The sequence below is a fragment of the Tauraco erythrolophus genome, chromosome 3, assembly GCF_009769465.1.
Source record: "Tauraco erythrolophus isolate bTauEry1 chromosome 3, bTauEry1.pri, whole genome shotgun sequence".
In the NCBI taxonomy this organism is placed as follows: domain Eukaryota; kingdom Metazoa; phylum Chordata; class Aves; order Musophagiformes; family Musophagidae; genus Tauraco; species Tauraco erythrolophus.
Genome location: NC_141467.1, coordinates 77356460 through 77384448, shown reverse-complemented (window position 1 = coordinate 77384448; position 27989 = coordinate 77356460). Strand labels below are relative to the sequence as shown.

The 27989-nt window shown below is 40.7% G+C and overlaps 1 protein-coding gene across 1 annotated transcript; it reads left to right on the top strand.

Moving 5' to 3' along the window:
- The first annotated feature begins 682 nt into the window (after window positions 1–682).
- PIP4P2 (phosphatidylinositol-4,5-bisphosphate 4-phosphatase 2) lies at window positions 683–24061 on the top strand. Its single transcript, XM_086609452.1, has 7 exons — window positions 683–788; window positions 6721–6869; window positions 8211–8317; window positions 10132–10255; window positions 15216–15268; window positions 20372–20462; window positions 22485–24061. Exons 1-7 carry the CDS (start codon window positions 683–685, stop codon window positions 22626–22628), a joined length of 774 nt encoding a protein of 257 aa, XP_086465578.1. The 3' UTR covers window positions 22629–24061.
- Window positions 24062–27989: the final 3928 nt, after the last annotated feature.

The following is a 27989-nucleotide window of genomic DNA, read 5'->3' as shown; positions in this document are numbered from 1 at the left end:
CCACACCTCAATGGGCACTGCCTCAGTCGAGTCCCTCATTGCCAGTCTGCATCCCCAGACTCCTGGGAAAGGTGACTGATAGGAGTTCAATCAACTATAGCACTTCCCTGGTATTGGTATTTATAACCACTGCGTTTCAGGAAAAAGAAAAATAATCAAAAGCACTTTGTTTGGTAAATATTATTTAAAAAAGAAGGTCGTTGCATTCCTCCTCCAGGCACCTTCCTGCAGAACCCGCCCTCGATTAACCACTCGGTGCTACAGCCATCAGCGACGGGCTGAGAGTCTTCGGGGCTCACCAGGGCACGGCAGAGGAGGAAGGGAGGGAGGCGGAGGAGGGAGCCGGCGGAGCTGCAGCAGCCCGCAGGCCCGCAGAGCAGCTCCCCGGCCCGGCCCGGCCCGGCCCGCCGCAGCGGCGCTCCCCCTCCCGCCCCGCCGGAGGAAGCGCGGCCCTCCCCGGCCCGCCCCGCTCATTAGCCCGCGCCGGGGGGATGGAGGGAGGCAGGCCCGGCTAGCCAAGCCCCCGCCCGCTGTCCTTTCTCCCCGCCCCGGTCTCATTCATTCCCAGCCCCTTCCTCTGCGCTCCTGCTCCTTCCCCGGCGCCGCCAGCCCGGCCGCCTGCCCGCTCTCCCCGCCCCACGCCGAGAGCCCGGCAGCGGGAAGGGCCCTTCGCGCCGCAGCCATGGCCGCCGAGGGGGTGGACGAGCGCTCCCCCCTGCTTTCTGCGCCCGGCTCCGGCAATGTCACCCCGACCGCGCCGCCCTATTTGCCGGACAGCAGCCCCCGAGGTAAGGCGGCCGCTGCCGCCACCGCCCCCTTCTCGCCCGGCGCCGCCGAGCCGCCGCCCGCCGAAGCTGAGCCGGGCCGGGCAGGGGGGCGGCTGCCGGCCCGGGCGCCGCGGGGCTGGCGGCGGGGCGGGGCGGGTGGGCCCTGGAGGGCTCGGGGCGGGGGGGGCCGGGGCGCCTCCGCCCGGTTGCGGCGGCGCGGGGGCTCCTTGCGCCTTTGTCGGCGGGCGAAGTTACTCGCCGCGGCGGGGGGCTGCGGGGCCGGGGGTGACGGCGGGGCCCGGCCGGGAGTCGCCAGCGGCGGGGAGCCCTCGCCCTCCCTGGCGGCGGGAGCCGAGCTGGGGAACAACAGGTAACGCCGCTCAGGGCCGCGTAGGCCGTGCCCCGGGCTGTGCTCCGCGCTCCGCCGTGAACTCTTCAAAAGGAGAAAAAAAAAAAAAAAATAAAAATTAAATTGTTTGCAGTGGCAGAACAAGCCCGAACCGGTCTGCTTATTGTAACTCACTCGCATGTCGGAGCTTGCAAGGTAATTGTTGGACTTCGGTTCCCCCATTAATTAGGAGCGGGATTAAGTAAAAGATCCTTGGGTATGAGCAACGAAACTCGGCCCGGCGAGCTGCGGGGTGGCAGCTCGTAGAGGTGTCATGCAGAAGCGTCGGAGCGAGCGGAATAAAGTGCGCAGATCCCCATTTCGTCTCCAGTGACCGTGGAGGTGCGTGAAGCCAGCGATGCCAGCCGCTCAGCTCCTCTTCTGGCAGCAGGATAGGAATGACCAAGGGGCTCTGTGCAGTGTGGCAGCCCCAGTCCCAAACCACCAGGATGTCCTTGCAAACGCGTTTCAAGGCCACAGCTGGTTTTGGCTTTATTTTTAAAGCAAGTCAGATAATGTGGTTACAAATCTGGAATCGTGGCTTAACAATAGGGTGTTAACTTTCTTTAATAGACTTAGGAAAATCATGTTGTTGATCAATACTAGATATTTAGTAAGTAGGTTAGAAATTTTTACTTAGAAAATACAAATCAGGAGGTTTACAAAATGTGTTAATAGATTATTTTTCTTCCAGTTCAGCGTTTTAGAGCAGAAAGCAAGGAGGGGAGAAAGCTGAAGGAATCAAGACTAAATAAGATTAGCGTAGCTTTGCTAGCAGTAGTCTTTAAAATGCAAGATTACAGTCCTGATCTCACTGGCTCTAGTGTGTTGGCCCTTTCTTAAGGATTTTTATGTAATTATATAGTTTTATTACATATGTATGTAACTAGAATGCTACCAGTGAGTGTCGGTCTGTTTTGTATGATATTTAAACCTGAGCAAAGCCAGTCCTCTTTGCCTTGATATGAAAATGGATTATAGTGCTGTAGCTAGTGTTGACTGTTCACTTTCATTTGAATTGCACGAATGGGTATCAGCCTGAAAAACAGGAGAGGATGTTGTGGGTGTTTTTGCAATCAAATTGTGTAGGATTGGCGTCATCCCTTAAGTTTTGTAGTTTAAAAAGTCCATAAATCCTCAGTTCAAACTCTGGTATTTGGTGTTTTTATTCTTAGTAGTCCTTACTTTTGCATACGTTTCAATCTATTTTTAAGGTGGTCTTTAGAGGTTTAAAAAGTAATGAAAATTGGATCAGTGACTCTTGTTTGAACCCAGGGTAAAACTCATGACCTGGAAACAACCTGCCCCCCAAAAGCTCATTTCGGTTGGTAGCTGCGCCTTCTGTCCATGCCTGTAACGTGTGTTAGCTCGCTTGGCACCGGTGGTGGGGTGTGGTGCTTGAGATAAGTGGCTTGTTTCCAAAAGGGAGGAGGAAGCATAGGGCTTTCTTAAATGTCAAACATCTCTTCACGAGTTGAGGATCTCCTGTGTGATCAATCCACAAATGCTAGATAGCACTTCAAAACTGCTCTACAAAACTCAAAAGATATCTGCAGAACAAAATTTTGCAGAGCTATGACATAGACTGGGTAGCTCTGGTTCCCTTGCTCTGTCAGTTATCCCTAGTGAAAGGATCTGTGCAAGCTAAACCCCCTTTTTAGCTAACGGGCAGCCTTTATCTCTCTCCCTAGCACAAGTCTAGACATAGAGGGAAGCAGCGTTCTTGTGGGGAGGTTGGGTTTGTTTCCAAACCCCTTTCTGCAGAGCTTCCTTGCTTAACATCACCTGACTGATGTGGAGCTATGGAGGAAAGAGGAAGGAGCCCTTTGTCCTCCAAACTACCACCTGAACATACATTAACAGATTTATCCCTGTAATTATCTACTGTCACCCTGAGCTGTAAATTAGAGAGGCCATGCTTTGAAAGTAGCCTCCTCTTCCCTTGTTGGGCTGCAGCTGGGACCCAGCTGACCCTTTGGTTGAATCCTGGTAATGGCTCAGTGTTTGTTCTTCATGATGGAAGCAAGCAAGAAAAATCTTTTCGATGTGGATGTGGGGTGCAGTATTTAAGAAACTTGCCACATAGACAAAGGTTGGGACCATCAGCTCTGCTCCCTGCAGTAGGGTGGTTACTCAGTGCTTTTTTTTCCCTTCTTCCCCACCCCTTCCCATTTTTTTCAGGCTTTCTCAGTTATTAACTACCTCTTTCTGACATAGATCGCTAACTCTTTTTTCCCCTCACCTGCTCCATCCCAAGTCAGGATAAAGAATTTTTTTTTTTTTTTAAATCAAATAAACAAAACAAATCCCAAAACAAACTCATTTCTGTTTGACCCAGGTAAGCTGCAAGTGGTTCTCTGTGGTTTTTGCCCTTCCAATACCAAGGGAGGAAAGTGCACAAAAGAAAGTGTTTTCTTCCACTGCATCTCTATTCTGTGGGATTGAGGAGGGAGTTGCAGGGTTAGAGTCAATATACTGCATGGTAGGGCACTCTGCTAATCATGCTGAACTAATTACTGTTGGATTTTTTTTTTTTTTAAAAAAAGAAAAACTGATAGTATAGCTGTAAACTGGTATGTCAGCAGCAGGAAATTCAGTACCTCATGAAACGTGTCCTGAAACCTCTGGTGTGTATGTGAAACTTGCCTACCATCCAGTCACATCCAACATGATAGACCTTTGTGAACTGGTTTATGTTATAGTTAGCCTGAAATTCAAGCTGTCAAAAACCAAAAGTCATACCAAAGTACATGTTAACATGCTTTGAAAGCTGCCAGTCTTTTTATTAAGGGATAATAAGCAGTGAACTCTGAGACAATGCCTTTATTTTCCTTTTCACCGTCCCCTCCTCTACTTTTCTTTAAACTTAATTTTGGAGGCTTTTGCTGGTTGTTTTTTTGGAGCTCTTCCAAATGCACTTTTTCTTTAAGCACGAAGGTTGCAAAGCCAAGATAGGTACCTCCAGCTTTCTGCTCCATAGCGATTGTTACTTGCTGCAGCACCACTCTGAAAAGCAGCCATTATTCGCTTGCTCTCTGAAATTTGCTGAGCCAGCAGAACAGGAATGGAGAGGCTGCTTACCTGGAAGCTGAGCAGCTCCAGTGTGAAGCTGGAGAGGTGGCTGGCGGTGTCTATAGGTGCTCACACACCTCATTTAATCACAGTCCTAACAGTTGTCGCCTACAGGTAGGGTATAGAATATTATAAATGCCTAGAATGGTATAATTGCCAATTCTTAGAGTATTCTAGGATAATGGAACACCGAAAGGCTGTGGGGGGATGTTTGTGTGTGTGTGTGTTTTTACTTTGCAGTGTGCTTCAAGAAGCTGTTTGTGTTTCCTTAGTGCAGCTGCCTGGTGCCCAGCTGACAGAGTTGAGGAGTCCCACTTTAAATGGAGAGGATAAAGCAAAGAAGTTCTGTAACGTGACTTGCTTTTCAGAAAAGCAACCTCAAAGCTGGAGTTGAACTGTAGGGGTGTCTTGATGGAGAGTTTGGTATTTGGTCTGCTGGACGTGCCTTTTGTTTTAGGGCTGCCTATGCTGTGAGCCAGGGAGCGCGTCAGGCGCTCGCCGCGGGAGCGGTTATCCGCCTGTCTGCGGCCAAAGCCCCCTTGCAGCAGCCTTGGCTTTGCCCCTTGCAGCTAAGATGCTGCTGTTCCCATCATCTAAGTCACAAACCGGGTTTCTGCAGTGATCTAGTAGGCTTGAGATTGTTTCCAGTTGCCAAAGTGGCGGGGGGGGGGGGCTGGAGTGTTGTCTTGTTTGTTCAGTTTTGTTTGTTAAGGTCTTGTAATGTGTCCTCTCTTGTACGTGGCAGTCTTGTACTGAAAATAGGGTATCGCGATACTGCAAAATGTTGTTAGTCTTAACAGTTTTTGACTGGATGCTGTATTTTCTCAGAATGTAGTTCCCCAGAGACAGAAAAAGTCAGAACAACAGTCTTAAGTTACCTATTATTTCTTAAGGTTGTCAGTTTCTGCAGTGGTGTATCAAAGCTGAAGGTGTGATGTTCACTTCCTCAAGGAACGGAGCATTAGTTTGTATGTTGACTTGAGAATCGCACTGCTGCATGGAAGTTAATTTTATTTCTCATCTGAAATAATTCAAGTATGTTGGATGCAATTCTGAGACCCTCAAGATGTCCACTTTCCTTCCGCTGCCTCTGGGAGTTAAAACCAAGTACAGGTCCGCATCGTTTGTATGCCAAGTAGCAAAGAGAGAGTGAGCACTGAACAGCAATGCTGCTTCAAAGGTTTGTGATGATTTTTGGATCTGAAGGGCAGGCAGGGTTTCCTATTTCCCCCCCAGCATACAACATTCACTTTAACACAGAAGGAAGGAGTGATGAGTCCTTTCTTGTAGGCTTAAATTTAATACTTGGACTTGTCAGCTTTGATAGCAGGCTGTGATTTCCCTCACCACCCGTCCAGCAGATACTGTTCTGTTCGGTGCTGTTTGTAAACTGGAAGTAGATTGATCTCTCTTTGCTTCTCTGAAGATTTTATTGGCTACTCAGATGTAATTGGGAAATAATATATTGAAGGCCAAGGCTAATAATTTATAAGTATAAAAAGAGTGAACTATGAACTACTCACAGTATGCCCATTCCTTATTTGCTTACCTGAAGAGCCCTGAACGTCTTGACGAAATAAAAGCCAGTGCTACTACGTGCCAAACAATTGTGTCAATAAGCTTGTGAGAGGTTGCTGCTTTGAATTATTTTGATTCCATGGATTCTTAAACCGAGAACGATCTTGAGCATTTCCTCCCCAATTTGCCATGGGCTCAGGGCTGGCGAAGCTGAAATCTGCTCTTCCATGGGGGCTTGAGGCCACTATGTGCTCCCTTGTGTTAACCTGTCTTAAGTAACTTAACCTCCTTGTGCATTGGCTCTTGGACAACAAAATTATCTGGAACCCTTAAAAGCAGAACCTCTGAGGGTTCAGTTCATCTTTTTTCTTCAAGATAGCATAAATTTGCTGTTGTTGCACTCAAAGAAGCACTTCATGCCACTTCCCATACAACACCTGTTTTGTTAACAGGACTTTTCTGCATTTTTGCCTGTAGTGTTTGTTACTATATGTAAATACTTGTCTATAGTTCAGTCTCTGCAGATGTTTTAAATGCTGGTTACAGCTTTTCTGCCTACCTGTGTCTTGTTTCATCTCTTTGTCTTCAGAAGCCAGTCTCTGGTTGCTAGTCATCTGTGTGGGTTTGGGGTTTGGTTTTCCCTTACTCTGTCCAAAGACTTAAAGTTGGTTTGAAAATAAAGTTGCATAGATGAGCCTTTTGTCTGATCTGCTTTTCTGGGGTGACTTATGGTGTGTTTGTGTTGCTGGTATGCGTTATGTACAGCTACAGTTGATGTTGGGGTACACAGAAGTTGTGGGGAAGGAGAAAGCAGACTACCATTTGTCTTATGCTTATACTAACAATTAACTTTGATTTTTCTTTTTTCTTTTTTTTTTTTTTTTTAAGACTATGACTGTTAGAGACTGTCTTTGCCAACCATGTTTTAGGATCCTCTGTTTGGTTTTTCAATTGAGATTTCCTGATCTCTTGCAGCAGAGCTTCCTCCTCCGTACACTGCCATTGCAAGCCCAGATGCCAGTGGTGTTCCCGTAATAAACTGCCGTGTGTGCCAGTCGCTAATCAATTTGGATGGCAAGCTACACCAACATGTTGTTAAGTGCACAGTTTGCAATGAAGCTACGGTAAAATGGATTTTTAGCATTTCCTTTCTGTGGAGGGAAGGGCGGGGGGTTGAAGTACATGGTTCCTGCTGTCCCTGCAGAGGACCTGGTGGCACAGCTGACTGCCAGTGTAGCTATCGTGCAAGTTGAAGGGTTGCTGGCACAAGGGTGGCCGTAAGCAACTAGAGTGAATCTTCGTGCTGTTGATGAGGCTGAGCACGGTATTTCCTTCTGAGGCAGAGGACAAAAAGCAAAGATCTTGTTTAAGCAGTTACTCTTCTGTAAAGAAGGGTGAAACTGATTTTGGTGGGATGAAAAGAAATGAAGAATTGAATTATTTTAAGAGTAGAAGAAACAAAGCAACTAACCCACACCTCTCCCTGGATGTGTGCTTTCCTCCTGCCATACTATTCGGTCAACTTGTTAGCTTGCTAACAAACCACAACACAACAGTGTTGAAATGCAGAAATTGTAGGTTCTGTTTCAGTGATCAGAGCCCTTTTTGCTCCTCCTCCCCTTTTCTTAATTCAACTCTGCAGCTTTTGGCCTTCTGCATCTATTTTTTTTCCTTCCTGCCAGTTTCAGTTTGGGGATCTGATACTGCAGCACTCCACAGCTACTAGGGGCATTTGCATGAAAAACACTGGATTAGATTTATTTTACAAAAAGAACTTTAAATTATGTCCAGAAAACAGGAAGCCTTAAATCTGTAGGAAAAGTTTGTTGTTTTTTTTCACTTAAAAAGAGACAGTAAAGAACCTGCCATTAATACTCACTTTCCTTCCAATATATGATTTTTCAGGCCAAAGAAAGTATCTTGCAGCTTTTGAAAATTGTGATTTGCTGTGTGAAAGGGACCCAGAAGCTTGACTCCCAGATTGGAGAAAGATAATTTCAGTACAGTTAAAATAAGATTATAGTTCAGCAACGTCTACATATTTTCTTAGTGACTGAGAGCCAGACTGTGGTCCTTTCCCTGTTGAATAAAGACATTGTATGAGACAGGAGGCTTGCTTGATGTTTTAACTGTTTTTTGAAAAAATATACCACTACTTAAGTTCACATTTTAAAAAATAACTGAAGTTTTGAATTCTTCATTGCTAAAATATGAATAGTTTTTCCATTAGTTTGCGGAATCTCTTGTTTGTTCTAGTGAGGAAATTTGCACATCTTTCTCTGGGCAGAGACAGAAATTTTGTCTTGACTCCGAAGTTTCCTGTAAGAGGAACTGTATTTCTCTGTTAGTAAGAAGTTTTCACTGAAGTTGTTCTCCTTTGTCATACTGTTATGAAGAAAAAAGTGAATTGCCATGACTTCTGATGTGCGTTCTCTGGTGTTGTTTTTTTGTGTGTTGTTGTTTAGCCAATCAAAAACCCTCCTTCAGGGAAGAAGTATGTTAGATGTCAATGTAATTGTCTTCTTATCTGTAAGGATACATCTCGGAAAATAGGCTGTCCACGACCAAACTGGTAAGAATAAAAAACTGTAAGTGCCTTGAGATAGTTTTAAATATTCAAAACAAAGAGCACTGTTCCTTTAAAGAAAACTGAGAGGTTCAAGCCTGGGCCTCTGTACCTGGAGCATTACTGAATTAGTGCAGTGCAGGTTGTGATAGTGTCAATTTTGAATTTTTTTTTTAAGATTAAAGAGGAAAAAAATTTCTATTTTTCTGTTTAGTGTAGTCTCAAATGTATCTTTCCCATTTTAGCTACTTTATAAGGAACAAAGGTATAAAGAACAACAGAGGAGAAAATCCCTTCTCGTTTCTGGGACTTAACCTTTGTAATTTTTTGCAAACTTAATTATTGTAAACACACAGGTTTCTCACTTTGCCTAGTTCAGAGTGGGGACTTCAGAATGAAACAGGCAGGGGAGCAGCAGGTTGGCTTCCTTCCTGTCCTTCCTTTGTTTTGCTGAGTTTTCAGTCTCCTCTCAGCTCTTGACTTTAATTTACACATTTGCTATAAAAGAAACAAGTGTCGTTGCCGTCGTGAGCATTCTTACCGTTGGGCTTAGACTGGTAAAGATCCCACTGTGGTAGGAGTAATTAGAGCTGCACCACTTAAAATCAAACGGGAGAAACTGAGATGAAGGCTAGGTCTGCAGATACTTGAATGGAAGCTCTGCCACGCCAAGTGCCTTAGTCACCAGTCTGTGGGCTATTCTGGTTTTGAAATATAGTTTGAGACTTGAGGTGTGTGATATTTTTAAAATATATTTTTCTAAACGCAGTGTTGAGGAAAACTTCAAAACATCCTAAGTGTTTTCTGAGAGTGAAAACATGTTCATGGGATACTCCAGTTGTAATACATCATATGGTTGGTAACCAAGCTGAATCAAAAACTCCCTAATTTTACTAAAATAATCTCAGAGGCATATATCTCAGCAGCTTCCAGCTTCCCTAAGATAGCCTATGTGTTTGTCTTACTTGAAGATGAGCAAAATTGGGGTACTTTGAAAGAGAGAGTTGGGAGTATGCCCTAAATGGAAGGCTCCAGATTGAAAGGAGGTCATCCAGAATACAATTTTGGTTGTATATGGAGAGAGATGGAGTGCAGGTTAAATAATGCTTTAATTTTTCACTTCACTTTTTTTTCATGCTAGGAGGCCTGATCCTCATTCTGCTTTGAGTTGGTTAATTGGGGTACTGTCATTTTGGATGGACAAATTGTATAATCAAATTGGGGACACATAGAAGTAAATACTTACAAACTGTAAATACTTACAAAGTAAATTGATTGTACTTAGTCAACCTGGGGTGGTTTTGTTTTTTAGTTCACTCAATTTGAATGGAGTTTTTACGGTACAAATGTGGGCATGCTGCTTGTATTGACATGGTTGGCAGTAGTGTGGGAAGGAGGAGTATCAAACTTGGCAAAGAGAACTAGGTTATGGAAGAGTCCTCACTCTTTCTACGTGTTTCACATGGGTATGTACGTTCCAATTATGGGCTTGCTCAGCCTAGGTATTAAGATTTCATTTTCCTGAGAAGTTTCTGTCATATGATGGCAAGTCTTTGATCTCTATGGGGTTCTGGCTTGCATGGCTGATCTTACAGTGAAAGAGAATGTTTTCAAAACTGAAAAGGAAAATACTTTGGAGAGAGACCAAAACAGGGTGCATCATCTGTTTAAAAAAAAAAAAAAGCAGACTGTAGTTTAAAAAAAGCAGACTATAGTTTAAAAGTGTAAAATACTTAGTAATGACTGAGCTAATTACTTAAACACATCGTCCTTCTCTTTTTCTACCTTAATTACATGTACATCTAATGTTCTTAACACAGTAGACGCATCATTACTCTTGGTCCAGTAATGCTGATCCCAGAAGAGCAGCCAGCTCAGCCTGCCTTGCCAGTTCAACCAGACGGAACTAGAGTGGTATGTGGGCACTGTGGAAATACGTTCCTTGTAAGTAGAGCACCAGATTCTCCTTTGCACTTCAACATGCTATCGCTCAAGCAATTTGTTGTAAGCACTTTTAAGAGTGTATTGCCTCACTCTTATGTCGTCATTGAGGATCTAAAGCTGCTTTTGTGCTTGTATTGCTAGGGATGTATGGTCTGTGTTTGGTTATCTTTACGTGCGTTTCAAGAAAACTTCTAACAGTCTTTCTGTGCATGCATGGATAAAGCCCAAAAAAGCCAAGTCTTACTGCTTACTGATGCAAGAGTGGACAGTGCTGGAAAAGGAAGCTGTGCTTCAAGGTTCTGTTTAGACTTGAATGATGGTTATGTTCTGCAGTAGCTAAAAGAGCAGTTCTGCCATTGCTGTACGGACCCCTGAAAGCTGTTTGTTGTAACACTTGCCATTAGTGTATCTGTCAGTTGTTACAGAACTGGAGATTTTTGGTTATATGTGAGGCTGAAAGTTGATCTCATTTTTGAAGTGGAAGGATGCAAGAGTACTCTTTCTGTTGAACTGTTTGCAGCCTTTTGCATGGATAAGGGCCTGCCATACTTGAATTTTGCTTTAGGAACAGTCTTGGCAATACACAAGTAAGTTAGCTTTAGCTGCATGATCTAGCAGTGCTAGAATGTTTGTCAGGTTTGTGAGTTACAGGTGTTGTGGTTTAACCCCCGGAACAACTAAGCACCACACAGCCGCCTGCTTAATTCTCCCCTGGTGGGATAGAGGAGAGAATTAGAAGAGTAAAAGTGAGAAAACTCATAGGTTGAGATAAAGACAGTCTAATAAATAAAGCAAAAGCCGCGCACACAAGCAAAGCAAAACAAGGAATTCCTTCACTACTTCCCATGGGCAGGCAGGTGTTCAGCCATCTCCAGGAAAGCAGGGCTCCGTCATGCATAACAGTTACTTGTAAAGACAAATGCCATCACTCCTGACGTCTCTCACCTTCCTCCTTCTTCCCTAATACCATCATACGGTATGGAATATCCCATTGGTCAGTTGGGGTCAGCTGTCCTGGCTATGCTCACTTCTGTCTTCTTGTGCACCTGGTAGAGTATGGGAAGCTTAGCAACAACTAAAAACATGGGTGTAGTATCAGTATTGTTCCTACACTAAATCCAGAAGCATAGCACTATACCAGCTACTAAGAAAAAACATTATCTCTACGGCGTACCAATAACTAAAAACAGCAGTGTAGTATCAGTATTGTTCTCAGCACAAATCCAAAACATAGCCCCATAGTACCTACTACAAAGAAAATTAACCCTTCGCCAGCCAAAACCAGTACAGTGGGAAACGGCTGAGATAATGGTACAGCTGAAGGACCTGCATAGTCACCAGAGTGGTGTTACATTCTTGAAACAAAGGATCATAAGATAGATAAAGGCCAGGGAATACTTTAGTGCGTTTTGTGACAGGAAAAAGAAAACTTAGAGGACAGCACTCCATGTTGGCTTGTATCAGCAGTGAGAGAAGGGTTTGCTTGTGATGGGCTCTCTAATGGAGTAAACTTGTTCCTTCAAACCTTTACTTCAGGTTTATGGATCAGTGAGGTGCGCAATAATGGCTTAACTATTGTAGTAGATGATGAATGCAGGGAGCAAGAGATGGCTTTTACCTTCTAGCTTTAGCCAGCCTGGAAACTCAGCTTCTGTGAGAGTATTTTTGCCCTTTAATATCTCCGCATTGTAAAGCAAATATGTCATGCTAGATGCATCTCTTAGCAACTTGGTATCTCCTTTACTTTATTTGGCAGTTAAAACGTAAATAAAATGGACAAGCAAAGCTAGAATCCCTTGGGGTGGAAAAGTCAAATTGTCAGTTGCTTGTTCTGTCTTCTTTTGAGAGTATCAACTTATTCACCATCTTTCCAAGATTATTATTTTTTTCTTTTTTTAAATATGAAAGCATAAGTATGGGCTGTGCTTTCCCTGCCTTTACACGTGGGGAATGTTTTTATAAATTATTAAAAGCATGCTCCATGCTATGGAGTGCCTTTGAAGTTTCTCTGTCTCAGCTGGGAGAATGACTTTGTACTGAAGTGATACTGTAGCTGAACTATTCACTAGTTATTCACATTTTGTTCATCAGATTATTTTTTTTCCTTGGGTAACCTGATAGGAGTGATTTCTGTGTTAAGGTTTCCATTGTTTCTAGCAGATTTGGAGTTCAGACAAGTGGAAAAAGTGGTAGACTAGAAAAGGAGGGCAAGATGAGAGTTGAACTGTCCTGCTGAATCGCAATCTGATCTGGTTTGGGCTCTTTTGAGAGCTTCTAGACTTGGGCTGTGCCTGAGTTAGTTTCTGCCAGCAGTAAGTCATCCCTCACAACTCCTCTCTCAGGGGCCTCTGCCTGGGATGATTTGTGGGTGTCGGAGGCTGAGTTGCCTTTGGAAATGGTGGCAGGCAGTGGGGCAGGGTGTCCCTGTCCCCCTCTGCTACCATCCTGCTTTTGGAGAGACCCTCAAGGACAGGAAGCCAGGAGCAAGCCATGGAAGCCCCAGGCTGTCGGCTAAGCACTGTTGTTTGTCAGTTGTACTCTGTCAATTTTATTTTCTTAAAACTAATCAAATGCGAAAAGTATTTCTTCTAAAATAATTGAATAGAAAACACCTTAAATTCTTTAGAAAACTAAGAAATCTTTTAATCTGCAGTATTATGCTTTCCCAAAGGACCTAGGGAGAGTGGAGGGGAAGTTTTTTTGGCAGAAGCAGCTGTATGTAGGGATGTGCATGTATATATGTCTTTTTTTTTTTTTTCTCCTGTCTTGTATTGAATGCATTTAGAACTATTTTAGGCTCATAAGGAAGAAAGTTTGACATACTCTTCTTGTAAATCCTGTGATGGATGTCTGGTTTTGTCCACAGCTGAAACATTTAAGAGCTCTCCGAAATCCTCATCTGTGTTTCAGTACATCTAGCCAGGGATTTGGGCTATTGTTTAGTGTATTGTTTCAGTGGGAATAGTACAGTTTGTATTGTCAGAACGGAGCTGAATTTCATGTAACTGTAATCTCAGGTTTTCTTAGTAACATGAAACAAGATTAGATACCTTAAAGCATTCTGGAATACGCGTGAAAATACCAGCTTTAAGCTACTTGTTAAACCCACGAAAACTCCAAGAATTAGAATGTGCATGAAAATAACCTTTCCCAACTGTGATAATATGATCTGAATTCTTGTAGATTGAATGTCTTGTTGCATTTTTGCTTTTTTTCTGTAAATATTTCTGATGTGTGCAGAAGGCATCATAACAGTTAATGCTTGTGTTACTTCTAGGTAACGCTCAATGAAAACAGATTCTATTTTTTTTCGATCAAAATTTGGAGCTCAAATGCATTTGAGTTTGTATTATTAATAATTATGGCTAATAATCAGAAATATTAAAACAAATAAAACCCTAGAAAGACCATTAATGAGTAACTCTGGAAATCGAGTTGCCTACCCTGGAATAAAGCCAGTGTACAGGAGTGAAATTGGATTACAGATACATAAAATGTAAGTCCTGGATTGGTTCTACTTCTGGAATTGCAGTTCAAAAAGCTGAAAGAATAGCTCTGAAGAGACCTGTCTCCATCCCTGGTACTGACAACTGCACCTTATAACACTTTTGTTGTATGTAACTAAGTGAAACTGAGTAGTTTTTGACAGGGATGCAGGCAAATAGCTAACTTGCTCCTCTGATAGGAATGTGGAAGTAGTTAATGCTCCTAAAACACATTGCTCAGGTGGGGAGTATTACAGAAGCTTTCAGTTTATTAAGAGATAAAATACAGCTATGCTAAATCAATTTGGCCAAGTCTTTGTAAACAAATAAATTTTAAAGACCAACTAGGCAACTGGTATTGTAATTGGATACTTCAGAACCAGGAAAAAAAAGATGATGGATTTCTTCTTAGTGGAGAATTAGCCCCATTGGAAATAAATAAAACGGAGAGAGACCTTCAAGAGGCAGGAAGACGCACTCTACCGCGGATCAGAACCTTGCTCACAGCAAAACCTTCTCATATTGGCAAGGCATTACAAGCCACATCTTCTTTCTTTGCACATAAAATAATAAATTTCTTCTCGGTCTTGAAATGGTGCTGTGCTGTAGCTGGTCCTGTGTTCTGTGCGAGGAAGGGCTCTGATTCTGTTTGTACTTGTAGCAGTTACACCACCACTAGTCACTGCAGTAGACCTACTTCTGATTTCTCAAAGAGATAAGGAGGATCCAAATGGAGGCATTGGTGGTCTGTGCTGTAGGTTTTTCCCCTGCTAGTAACTTGCAGTGTGACTTTTGCATAAATTAAGAGGGGAGGGGAGAGAAAAATGATATTTAACCAGGAAACTGTTCTAACTGCCTCTAGTTGAGAAAGGCAGCAGAAGAGAGCTGCAATTACAATATAACTGCATTGCTTTCGCTACGACTTTTCCCAGATAGGATTTAGTCTGTTCATGGAAGGTTATGACCATACCATGTACGGTTTTATACATCACTTTTTAAAAATGTCATGTAAGTAGCCAATAGTGTTCTCCACTTTGTTGATATAAAACTTAGACATCTGCTTTCTAAAATACTCTTTAGCTAATCTTTCTGTGCACATTTAACTTAGTTTTCACAAATGATGCAAGGGTTGGGGAAAGATGAGAAAATACATCTATCTGTAATTGTGCCAAAGAAAACACATTTTATTTTGATTCAGGGTATATTCGTAGTTGTGGAAGTAAGAGGGAAAAAACTGTTTTAATATTATCATGTTGCCCGTACTGCGCCTGTGGATGAAACCACATTACGTCAAGCAAATCTTGTAATACTAAGGCAAGTCATGGGAAATTTTCACAAGGAAATCTCAATCCTATGTTGCCATTTATGGAAGAAAGCCTGAGAAGCAAAATGTTTTCACAGTGCCATTTAGCATGAAGTACAACAAACATTTTCTCAGGCTGTTTTTTCAACCTTTTTATTTTTCCTTTTTACAGTGGATGGAACTGAGGTTTAACACCCTAGCAAAATGTCCACACTGCAAAAAAATGTAAGTTCTCTCATAATTAACATAAATTAACTGTGAAGTTGCTGATGTTTCTTCTGTAAAAGCCTTTGGAGTAAAATGTGTCTGCCATGCTAATTGTTTTGCCATGCTCATCTGAATTTCAAGGCTAAAGAGCGTTATGTGTCCGTGAATTCTCCACTCCATATGCACAAATCAGTAACTTTGACAAATCCAGCCTGTTCGTTAAAATGTTCTGATTGAATTGCTAGCTGCTAACAATAGACAGGAATGGGTTGTTAAAATTAAGAACTTAAATCCTTGAAATTTTATCACTTCATGCAGTTAATCAAATGTCGTGTTTAAATGTACAACTTGAATTGCCTTATTGTAAAATGAGAAAAGGAAGTAATCTTGTCATAATTTGAAAGAGGTTTTACTGATTCCATAAACTCAGCAACTAACTTAACCTGTTAAGTATCTTAATGCATTAGCAAGTTTAATGTTTATGAATTAATGTGGAATAACCTGTCTACTCATTTGCTATTACTTCAGTAAGAAGGAGAAAAGTTAGAATACAAGAGCTGTAAGAGTTTTTTATGTTTTGTTTTTTTTTGTTTGGGGCTTTTTTTTTGAGTATTTGTTTGGCCTTTCTTATCTGAGGTTGGGAATGCTTAGTTAGTTTGAAGCGTTAAAAGTTACATTACTAACATACTTTAAATTAGTGTGGAATCTCAACCACAGTGTGTGAAATAAGACTTAAAAATATTACTTCTCTTGTCCTACTGATTTATTTAAATATTTGTCTTCCTTTGATATGCAAGTGTGACTTCAGTTAAAGGAGAAAATGTGTTTTCCACTGGGAATGGAGAACCACAGCTGCGTTGCATGTTGTAGGAAAACTAGCAGGTCCCTTAGGAAGCAGAAGGCTTAAGATAAATTCACTGTAGATGTCGGCATGGCCTGGCCTTCAGCAGGGATTAAAATATTTTACTGGAGTGTTTGATAGGGAAGTCAGTCTAGTGGTATGTGTAACCGAGCAGGTGTGGAGTAGTGGATATGTTCTAGATTGCTAGGTCAAATAAACTCATGGTCTTGACGAGGTATTGCTTTGCAGAGATTTTTTTTTTTTTTTGTACTGACTGTAATCACATTCAGTCTTTTCAGTCCTGAGGGGAGGGGTTGGTGTTTTGTGGTTTGGTTTGTTTGGTTTTAAACTAATTGCAATTATGGTTTATATTTTATCATGTCGCACTGGATAACTGACCTCAGCTCTTTTCTTGACTCTTCTTAGGTACAAAATTATTTGTTGTTTAACCTTAAAAAAACCCAACAAAAACCAAGCGAACAAAAAACCTAACCCACAAAATAACAAAAAAAAAAAACCCAAACACTCCAAGCAGCAGTCCAGAAGTCATACCACGTGATCTTTTAGTCTGTCCTCTGTTGGTTTATGTTGCTGGTGTTTTAAAATCCAGCTGGAGTCTAAGGATTTCTTAGTATTTTTGTCTTCAAAGTGCAAAGCATGCCACCTGTGTGTAATAAACCAGGAACATCTCTGCAGTGCACTTTGTGAAAATTACAGCTTGAGTGTCAACTGAGTTGCAGAATACAAAACGAATTTTAACAAATGGGCATTTCTGTCCTTGGGCTGAGGAGTCAAACTATGGAATATTATAATTTAAGCTTTGAATGAGTTGCTTGGTGTCTTCCCACATTTGAGATGCAATGGTCAGGAGTTCTGCACTTTCAGCAGCATAAACATTTCTAATGCATGGATTTAGGGCACAGAACAGGTGAGGCAGAGCTTTGAGTCGTGAATGATGGAATAAATAACTGCAGTGACCTGCTGCTTTCTATCAGCCCTTTGTCAGAGGTCATGGTACCTGTACTCCAGTAGTCACAAGGGAATGTGGGGTTCTTTATTTCAGCTTATTTATGCAAAACTTAATGTCAAATCTTTTTCTTTTTTTTCCCCTGTTTTAGAACCTACTTATTTTTATTTTAAAGGTCTGATGAAAATGATGAACCCTAATGGGTTTATAACATTTTTGTCCCATAAAGTGTGCAGGACCTTTAGCAAAGAGAGAGATGTTGGAACCTCATCACTACTATGGAGGCTAGTTTCGGGAGTAGTATTCACCTTCAAAATACTGACATTTGATCTTCCTCTTTAAAACCCTTCTAAAAAGATGTCTGAAATCCCGGCAATAATTCCTAGTATTTGGAGCACAAGAGACCCTGCATTCTTTCCTGTGCTACTGCTTTAATAGCCTCTGTCCCTTGTAGTGATTTTTTTTTTTTTTTTAACTTCTTCTAATACTACCTGATGCTAAATTGGCTTTGCTGTCTTTTATATCTGCTGCTGCCCAAAGATCTGGCAGGTGCCTTCGCTTCCTTCGCAGCAGCTCAGAACAAATGAACCACTGCCTTCTGGATAGCTTTGTAGAGACTTCACCCTCATTAGTCCCACAATAGAAACAGCTGCATCTGCGATTTAAAAATGTCGTTGTGACCCCAGTTTTAATATTTCTGAATGTGCTTGTCAAAGTTGCTGCAGTTGGTAGGTTTTGGAGTAAGGTTTCAACTTGCTTTATTCAAAATTAGTTTGGGTTTTTTATGTGTAATTTGGGATGGTAAAGGGGAAACCTCACTATTTTAAGTGGCCCAGTGGCCAATATCACTGTTGGGAGATGAAAAATAGATTATGATTTATTGGGATTGGTAAATATTCCCAGGTCTGTTCTGTGACCATAGAAACTGCATATATTTAATCTGTGCTTTCTGTGGAAAGAAAAAGGCAGTTAAAATTAAATTAAGACATTCTTTACATTTGCTTTTTGAGGTATTTGAGGTGATGGTTTCTCGCCCAGCCTTTCTTACTGGATAGGTGGAGACAGAGCTTGAGAGAAACATGGATGGAAAATACACATCACCTGCAATATTTCGATTACAAAAAAAATTTTAAGTCAGACAGCTCTGAAAGTGAAGGTCTCTCTCAAAAGGAACTTTGTGTCTGTGTGAAATACACAGTGCAGTAAATACCATGTGTGTTTTAGGTGTATTGAACATGACATTTCTACCAGCTTATCTTAAAGTATCCAGCTCTGTAATAGAATTAACTTTCTGAGTACATAGCCAGGAAATCCTGCAAAGGAGGGAATCTAAGGTCAATTTGGCAAGCTCAGAGTTCATCAGTTCAGCTTTTGGAGATGTCTCCTCCCTGTCCTCTTTTATAAAACTTGTTTTGTTTGGGTTTTTTTCCTCATGTAACTTGGAATCAGACCACATGTCCCTCTTCTAGAATGGCTGTAAAAGTATTCAGGATTGCTTTTGAGGAGCGTGGTGGTGGGGCGAGAGGGTGGTATAATACCATTATTTCCCCTACTGGTAATTCTCCCACCCTAATCACACCCCACACACCCCCCAGTCCCATCCCAAATGTGTATGGTGAGGCTTTCAGTAAGAAGTAATTTGCCCAGGGAAATTAATCAGCAGAAGAGTTTGGGGACTTTTCTTCTGAAAATGTATAGCAGATGGCTTGTGAGTGGTGAACCCTTGCCTTGCAAGATGAAGTTCAGCATGTGCTGACTAGCTTGAGGACTGTGTGTTTTGTTTGTTTGGGTTTTTTTGTGTGTTTGGGTTTTTTTTCCTTGGAGCATTTTAGAAATTCCTTGGAAAGAAAGAATGTTGGAGCAAAGCTGCTTAAACCAATCTATTTGAAGGCTTTCGAAGATGAATGCTTAAAAAAATTCTAGTCACATGCTAAGCATGAGGCCTTACTATGTGGTTAATGAACTGGAGCCAGAAATTTGGTCAGTCATATGACAGATGTACTACTTCAACAGTTCAGCAGTGCTTTCTTCTGTTATACATTTATGTTGAATATGTTGAACTGTCATGAGATGGAAATGAGTATCCCTTGCGTCTTTGAACACAGAGTACAAGCATCCCAGTATTTGCAAAAGCATGTTGATTTCTCAGAATGAGACGAAGTACTTAACTAATGATAGCATGCTTCAGGATGCTTCAAAACTACCTGTAAGATAGATGGTATGTCTTTTATGAGAGCACCTCTGCCTCTCTAGTGCTTTCAGTGGACCTACGTGTTCCCTGTGTTTCAATGGAATTACATCATGTTCCTGTTTTGCTCATTAGTATAGCAGTACGTGATTGCAAATATGTGACTCAAGATGTATTTGCTAAACAACACTGAGCTTCTGGAGTAATTCTTCAAACCTGGAGTAAAGAATGGAATGTTTTATATGCATTTTATATTCTGTTTGACTGAAGCACTGTGATAGTTAACGCAGCAGGTAGAGGCAAGGCTGTCTCTCTTGGGAGTTCACAGTCTGGATGATGAATGACAGAACTTCCAGGGGATTTATTTACCTTGGCTGTCATCAGTGATTAGTGCAGCTCATGTAAGTTGTGGCAGAACTCTAAAAAAAAATTGGAAAGTAAAAAGAACTTGTCATGTTTTTGAAGTCACTAAAACTGACTTAAACGTGTCTAAAGAATTTCAGTCTTTGGAAATGTCGAACACAAAAAATCTTCATTTTTGTGACTTAAACGGTTTGGGTTTTTATCTTCAAGAAATGAGTTAGAGTTTAGTCACTCAACAGTATTGAGTGTACTATTCCAGGAAATAGATAGTGCAGGTTGTTATTGTTAATGACATTTAGGGGTGGTAGAGGTGATTTCCAGTTAATTAGATGCAGTGAATGTATTAAAGCCATGTATTGATGTATTAAAAGTCTAAAGGATGTCTTACAACCCACACAGAAGCTGCAAAGCAAACTTGGGTTATGCAATTCAAAGGCTATTCAAGGTACTTATCTGGGTGTGCTGTGTGTATAGGAGGTGGACATGCTCAAACTGTAGGTGTGGCACCACTCTCTTTGTTGTAAGCAGCTAGATTTTTTAGATATTAGATAATCATCACCAATAGTTGCCCTTTAAAACAAACATATAGGCTGTCTTTTACTGCTTGGTATAATTGTAGACTTTGCCTACAGCTTTATAAACTTAAGATGGTGTATGTGTATTGCCATTCTCTTCCCCTCCTCCTGTTTAGACTGAACAGTTACTGTTTATGTAGTGTGGCTTTTTTTTCTATTAATTAAAATACCATTTATTTTCTAACAGTTCTTCTGTTGGAAGTGCACTGCCACGGAGGCGCTGCTGTGCATATATTACAATTGGAATGATATGCATCTTCATTGGAGTTGGATTAACTGTGAGTGATGTACTATGATCTACTTGCAACTGTGTGCAAGGGTGTGCATGTACAAAGGAGCTCCCTTCGTCAACCAGCTCTTCTTTCCCCAGCATTTTAGTAAAACTTCCAAAGTTTGTGTGGTTTTTGTCATCTCTATAAAAACCGTGGACTTAATTTTCTGAGTTAGCCAGAAAAATGGAATGTTCCTAAAAAACTTGTTCTGGCATTCTGACAGTCTCTTCTTCCTGATGTTAAATTTGACTCTTCATCTCTCTGAAAACTTCAGTTTTATGAAAAATGGTTTTACTTCACTGTAGAAATACTGGAACATCTTGTTCTTGCTAGGGGTCTCAAAACTTCCAGAAATACATATTGCTGTATAGCCAAGAATGTAAGTTCCACTGCAGCGGAGGTGAATGGGATTCCAAAATTGAGAAACATGTATATATGCCTTCATAATTTTTACAAGCTACAAGGAGTAAAACCATATAATAAGCTATTTACAAATTAAAAAGCTCATATTGTTGTTACTCAGAAAATGATCTGGCTTGCTTGGCTCTGAAGTATCTGGTACGGGTTACTAGAGCCAACTTTCTACCCAGAAAAGTACATGTGAGGAAATACCTGCAGTTGAATTCATATATGGGATTCTCATTATACCCCTAACTTGCATTATAACCTGAATAATTTTTTATGTGCGAGCTTAAATGAGTTAGGAAGGATTTTTCACTTTCCCTAATAAAAACAGTGACAGCCAGAAATAAAAACAGCGAGAGATGGATTTCTCTCTTTTTTTTTTTTTTTTTAAAAACCTTACTGAGCCCTCAGTAAATTTGTGGACGACACCAAGCTGGGAGGCTGTGTCGATCTGCTCGAGGGTAGGGAGGCCCTTCAGAGGGATTTGAACAGACTGGATCGTTGGGCTGAGGCCAATGGCATGAGCTTTAATAAGGCCAAGTGCAGAGTCCTTCACTTGGGGTATAAAAACCCCAAGCATCGCTATAGGCTCGGGGAGGAGTGGCTGGAGAGCTGCCTGGCGGAGAAGGACCTGGGGATGTTGGTTGACTGTCGGCTTGATATGAGCCAGCAGTGTGCCCAGGTGGCAAAAAAAGCCAATGGGATTCTGGCGTGTATCAAGAATAGTGTAACCAGCAGGAATAGGGAAGTGATCCTGCCCCTGTACTCGGCACTGGTGAGGCCGCACCTGGAATATTGTGTCCAGTTTTGGGCCCCTCGCTTTAAGAGAGATATTGAGCTCCTGGAGCGAGTCCAAAGAAGGGCGACTAAACTGGTCGAGGGGCTGGAAAATAAAACTTATGAGGAGCGGCTGAGGGAGTTGTGGCTGTTTAGCCTGGAGAAGAGGAGGCTGAGGGGAGACCTGATTACAGCCTACAAATACTTGAGAAGGGATGCTGGGGAGGTAGGGGAAGGGCTCTTTACATTAGTGATGGGTGATAGAACAAGAGGAAATGGGTCTAAGCTTAGTCAGGGGAGATTCAGGTTGGATGTTAGGAAGTATTTCTTCTCTGAAAGGGTTGTTAGCCACTGGAATAGGCTGCCCAGGGAGGTGGTTGAGTCCCCATCCCTGGATGTGTTTAAGAATAGGGTGGATGATCTACTTAGCGATATGGTTTAATGGGGATTAGGGACGGTTGGACTGGATGATCTCTAAGGTCTTTTCCAACCTAGAAATCTATGAAATCTATGAAAATGATGCGAATGTTTCTCCGTGAGGTGTGTCCAGAGCCTTGGATAGCCTCCATTGTTGGGAGGTTTTTGGGGCTTAGCTGGGTTAAAACCCTGAGCAACTTGATGTGACATTAGAGTTGATCCTGCTTTGATTGGGAACTTGGCACTAGAGACCTCCTGATGTCCCTTCCAAGCTAAATTATCTTATGATTGTGTAAAATTAAGCTAATAAAATATTTGATTTATCCTTATCAGAGTAAAAAGGTGCTGAAATGCTTCTCCTTAATATAATTTCGTCCTCCCTGAAGAGCAGGTAGTGCTGTGTATTTGACACTTTGTTTCTCTTTTTAGGTTGGTACACAAGATTTCGCCAGGCGATTTCACGCGACGTATGTTTCTTGGGCTATTGCTTATCTCTTAGGTTTAATCTGCCTCATTCGAGCCTGCTACTGGGGAGCCATTAAAGTCAGTTATCCAGAGCACAGTTTTGCGTAGAGAGATTGTTAGATTATAGCGGATGAACATCTAGTAATTGTGGATATTACAACTTGGACACTTTTAAAACCTTTCCTGTAAGGATTCTATTCTGTTCAAAGTAGTTTTAAGACTGGGGGTCTCCAAGAACAAATGTTCATTGCACTACATAATATGCAAATAGTTTGTTTTGCTGCTAGATTCCCTAGCTCTGAATACTAAAGCTGCGTTTACATGTTCATAACTCTGTCTTTATAGGTGTTGAATTTTATTTCAACAGACAGTATTAAGTTTTACATTTCCTTTGTTATGTTAAAATCCGTCTGCCATTTTTCTAGATGATCAGTAAGAATTCAAAAGCAGGAGTGTTTATAAGTGTTTCTACAGTAGCTTCACATTTGTACTTAACATTTTAACTAAAATTATATTAAAGTGGCTTGCTTTAAAACCTAAGCAATAAGCATTTTGCTTGAACTGCTTACTGTATCTTTTGCCTAAGATCATAGTGACCTTATTCAGGAAATGAAAGTTATGAGTGTACTTTAAAAGACTGACACTGTTGCTAGAGAGACATTTGTAAACACTGTATGCTTTGAGATTTTTCAGGTAGAGAGATGCTATTTTGGTAGTCCAATTAAATTTCCATTTATCCAGGATTGGATTTCAGTTAGGATAAATGCTTTCTTCTCAAGGATCCTGGGACTTAGGTGTTTGGGTTTTTTTTTTAACTGGCGAATCCTAAAAGCCATGCTCGGATTATGGAACTTAACTCTGGTTATTCGTACAAGTTCCTTTACAGGGTCTAAGGGAAGCATTTCATATGACTTGTTTCGTAACACTTTAGTGTCACGTAGGTGACAGTAAGATTGTGATGGGTTGCCTCTTACTTTCCTCTGATCATGTCAGATTTTCCCTGTTCGGGAGAGTTATGCACTGGTCACTGCAAAGGGAGACACTGTAAATTCACGTTAACTGCTGTAATAAGAAAATGAGTAAACTATTACTTGGACCATTCCATCAAAGTACACCTGGTCAATTTAGCACTGACTTGCTACGAGAATACGGAAACAGAAAGCTTTTTCTAATGATGTATTCACAAAGGATTGAGGGACCAGTTCTTGCACTGCCCATCTTTATAGTTTTGAACAAGTTTTTGCTAAATTCGGAAGGAATGTCCTGAGTGATTTAGATGACTGTAGTAATTTAGATAATGGGGTCAGATGAGTAAATTTATGTGGATGTTTCAGGGATACATGTAATTTAAATTATCTATGTTCCTGCTAGGACAAAATGATATTCAGATAAGGATTTTGGAGCACAATAAATGTAAATGATCAAACTGTAAATGATCTGTCTTTGTATGATGCTAAATGTATAAAAGCAGTAGCTCAGGATTACAATGTACCTTTTACAAATAAACTAATAAAGAAATAAAGATTATTATTCAAACTTCATATATTTTGTTGTTTATGTATGAATAAAAATACACAAGTGGAAGAATTTCTTAGTATGAAACACAAACAGCAAAGGTATCATGCAGCAGAGGTGGGCTCTGCCTTTTTGCCAAATGACAGCCTCAGGAATATGGTAGAGCAAGAATAAACTGCTGTTTTTCTTGATGTTTTGGAAAGAATGAAGAAGTAAATAAGGATGAGACCACTGTTGGGATTGTCTTCTTTAGTCAGTGGCTTATTGAGGGAATATGGTAATAGACCTCCTCTTTTCCAAATGCTGTTTACATCCCTTCACTGTAGGGATTTGCTGTGCTTGTTTGCATCTTAAACCTTCAAATACTCTTTTCAGTTGTCTTGTATTTCAAAATACTGTCTGCCCTCCATATCCTGAAATAAAGTAGGCTGGGGCTGTACAGAAAATCATCCACTGCTTTTGTAACTTAAGTGAGGGTGGGGAGGGAGCCTGTGTATAACATTATATTCATGAATCAAAGGAATTTGTACTCCCCCCCTGCCCTGTATTAAGCTGTACTTTATTTCCTATCTTGTGTTTCTCCTTTTTCTTTTCAACCTTTTTGAGCAGAAGGGAAGATAAATGGACAAAATAATTTATTTTTGTCTGGATCAGGATAATAGCACGATATTTGCTACTGCTTCCTTTTGCGACGTAAACCATTGTAGTCATTTCTATAAAATATGAAATGTGTCATGTCATTAAACTCCAGCCACTTTTGGGTACATAAGAATCATGGTATTTTAACTGTTTAACAAAAATTAATGGTAGAATCTGTAGGATCTCTACAAGGGACTCAAATAGATCTGGCTATTTGTGGAGAAGGCTTCTATGCAGACAGGCATGATGTTCTGTTCTGAACTACATCTCAATCCATTAAACTTCTCTAAACTTTAAGGTTTTAAAAAAAAAAAAAATCCTGTGCACACTGACCACTAGAAGAACTTTCAGCTTTTATAATCATTCATTCATTTTGTTGACTTTTAATAGTCTTTTCCTCAGTGTATTATTTTGGCCTTAGATGAGGGAAAGGAGCTATCTGAATTCACAACGAAGGGCTTCTGAGCTTTCAGGTTTTATCTTCCTCCTTCCCACTGAAGAGTTTTGATATAAACTGAGTGGTGTTGACTAGGAAACCTTCAGACCTTAAACTGTGTTTTGTTTTTTAATTACAAACCTACTGATGAGTGAATGTTTTCCTGATTTTGTTTGTACTCCTCATACGTGTCTCTATGTCGTCCTTAAAGACTAGAGGGTAGTGTTTCTGAAAACTAGATTATCAGGAGATCTGTGTCACGAGTAGCATGTTGAAAGAAGCTAGAGTTTTCAAATCAGCCTGATTTTAAATTCACCATGAAGTGCTTAGAAGATGCTGAAGCAACCATTAGTGGTTATTGCTGAGAAATGGATGATGAGTAATATTTGCTTTTTCCTGGTCTTTCAAACATAGTGTATGTCTTTACAAACAGAGGGAAAGCCAAGGCAGCACCTTAACATCAAGTGCTAGAAAATCCCTGTAACTAACTAGAATGACTTTGATAATAAATAGGTGAGTAGCAGCAAAGATGACTTGTCATGTGAGATCAATCTAACTGCCTTTTCTGACAGCGAAAAAATACTGCACGGAATGCAGTATGCCCTCTAAAACTATTTGTGAAATGTTCTTCCAACGAAGCTTGAGAAGCACATCACTAAAATTATTCAAAGATGGTGATTATCAAACTGGAGGATGTGGCAAATACATGCCAGCTACTTGGAAATATTTAATATTTTTGCAAAGTTAGTGTGCTGTTTACTTCATCTATTTCACTTCTAGCTGATAGAAATGGAGAGCAAGCTGAACAACTGGCTTGGGTTAACCCATCCTGATTTCCTACTTATTTTCCTTCTTACATCTGATTCAGATTTAATATGCCAGGGACTGGGCTTTCCCTTTCAAAAAAATCTATTGTGGAGAAGTAGATCAATGTTGAAGCAATGAGTATGACTTAACTACTTGCAGCAGGAAATTGTAATCGTAGCATTTAGTACACTGTGTAATGGTTTGAAAGTTGGACTCCTTTTATATTAAATACCCCTTCATACCAAAGATTATTTTCTTTATAGTGGAGTGTTAAACCATGTTTGTCTCATAGCTGTATTAGAGTAAGATGTCCCCGTTTCTCAGCCTTCCAGTTGTGTCTGTCCCTATAACAGGGCTGGGCAGCAGAGCTGTATGGCTGGAGGAGTGTGACCGACTGCACTGTACACCCATCATGGGACAGGGTGGGGGAAGCCTGCTTGAAAATAACTTTAAAAGTGCCTCCTTAATTCAGGCTTCTTCCAGTGATTTTAGTGGTACAGTCAATATGCAGCAGATTGCATGAAGGTGGAGGAACAAAAGGCTGGAGGTCGTGAAGGTGAGGGGAGGGAGGAATTTAATCCGATTTAAGTTATTTGCAAGATTCTGTTGTGGTTATTTGAGCCAACAAGAAAAGAATACCTAGGCTCAGTTTCCTACAGCTTTAACCACAAAAGGTCTTTTCTTTTAGGACAATAAAGCTACTTGTTAGCCTGATTAGCTAGCAACTCATCATGTTACACTTCACTAGAAGCTGGAGAAGTCTACCAGGGAGGTATGTATCCCTGTATCACTTTTTCTGCTTTTATATTCATCTGTAGGCATTCACTGTTGGCTGCTTTTGGAAGAAAGGACATTGGGCTAAACAGATTTTGAATCTGGACCTGTTTTTATGGTTCCTTTTAAAAAAGTTATTAGCAAGAAGTGTGTTCAGCTGAGTCTTGTGAACAAAAGCAACAGATAGGACAGAGCATGGACGGGAAATTGCTGATCCAGATGACAAGTTGTATTTCATTGCAATGATTCAGTAAAACGATTATCAAATGTTTTAAGAACACTTATTGTAAATAATGGCTAAAAGATAAAACTGGATAAGAAGCGTGGGTTCATCAGGACAGTTGTGTATTACAGTTTTACCCAATAACAGTGTATCTTGTAATGGACAAACAATTTATTTCACAGTAAATGTAATACTAACTTTTTTGCATAGCTTTGTATCAATTTGTAATGATGTGGTTATAGTTCCAGCTTGAATTTCAGTGTGCTGCTTAGTGTTTATAAATACCTGAGGGAGGGACAAAGACACTGAGGTTAGAAAAACACTTCTAAGGGCATGCTTCTTATTTTTCTTGCAATATTTACTAGGGAAAATGATGTGGTTGCTGGAATTTCAAGACTGATTTGAATAAAAACTCAGTGAGAAAGAAGCTGCTATTGGGCCAAATGACATACAGCATCTTACCTTCACAGAAAGATCAGACTGAATTTCTAGTATTTACAAAACATCTTCTTTAAACTGTCACTGTTGTTAAACAAAGTCTCTTACCTGTGTATAATACATCTTTCTTGTCATACTTTCAATTTGTATAAAAAATTGGTATAGTTGCCTAGATAGGAAATAGGTAGAGAACTTGATTTTTACATTATTTGTTTCCAAAATTTTGCCTATGTAGTATTACTGGAGTATTTTGAGTCCTCTTTATTTTTGTAATGTGATTATCGTAATTTTCTTCAGATATTTTTATTTTTGTATCTGTAACTGCTACTACTGCGTGTAGTATCTGTGTTTGTCAAGCTAAACTTTTGGAATACTTCAAATTCTTGCCTACTTAAGGGATGCCTTTACAACACACTGAACATAATATCTAACCATTTCAGAGAGATAAAACATAAAGCACCTCGAAGAAATGAATCTTTAATAACAAAGATTTCTATTGAACCTCAATTTGAATGGTGTAACACACCTCCTGAGAAGGTTGCCCAAGGAGTCTTCCCTTCAGAAATCTGACTCTGACAAACTGTCATTCTCCATTTTTTTTTTTTTTTCATCAAAAATTACTCAGCTAGCTGTAATC

Coding starts and splice junctions, on each gene's coding strand:
- PIP4P2 (XM_086609452.1), top strand. CDS start 683: ATGGCCGCCGAGGGGGTGGACGAGCGCTCCCCCCTGCTTTCTGCGCCC. Junction 8,318..10,131: donor GGCTGTCCACGACCAAACTG/GTAAGAATAAAA, acceptor TTCTTAACACAG/TAGACGCATCATTACTCTTG. Junction 10,256..15,215: donor ACTGTGGAAATACGTTCCTT/GTAAGTAGAGCA, acceptor TCCTTTTTACAG/TGGATGGAACTGAGGTTTAA.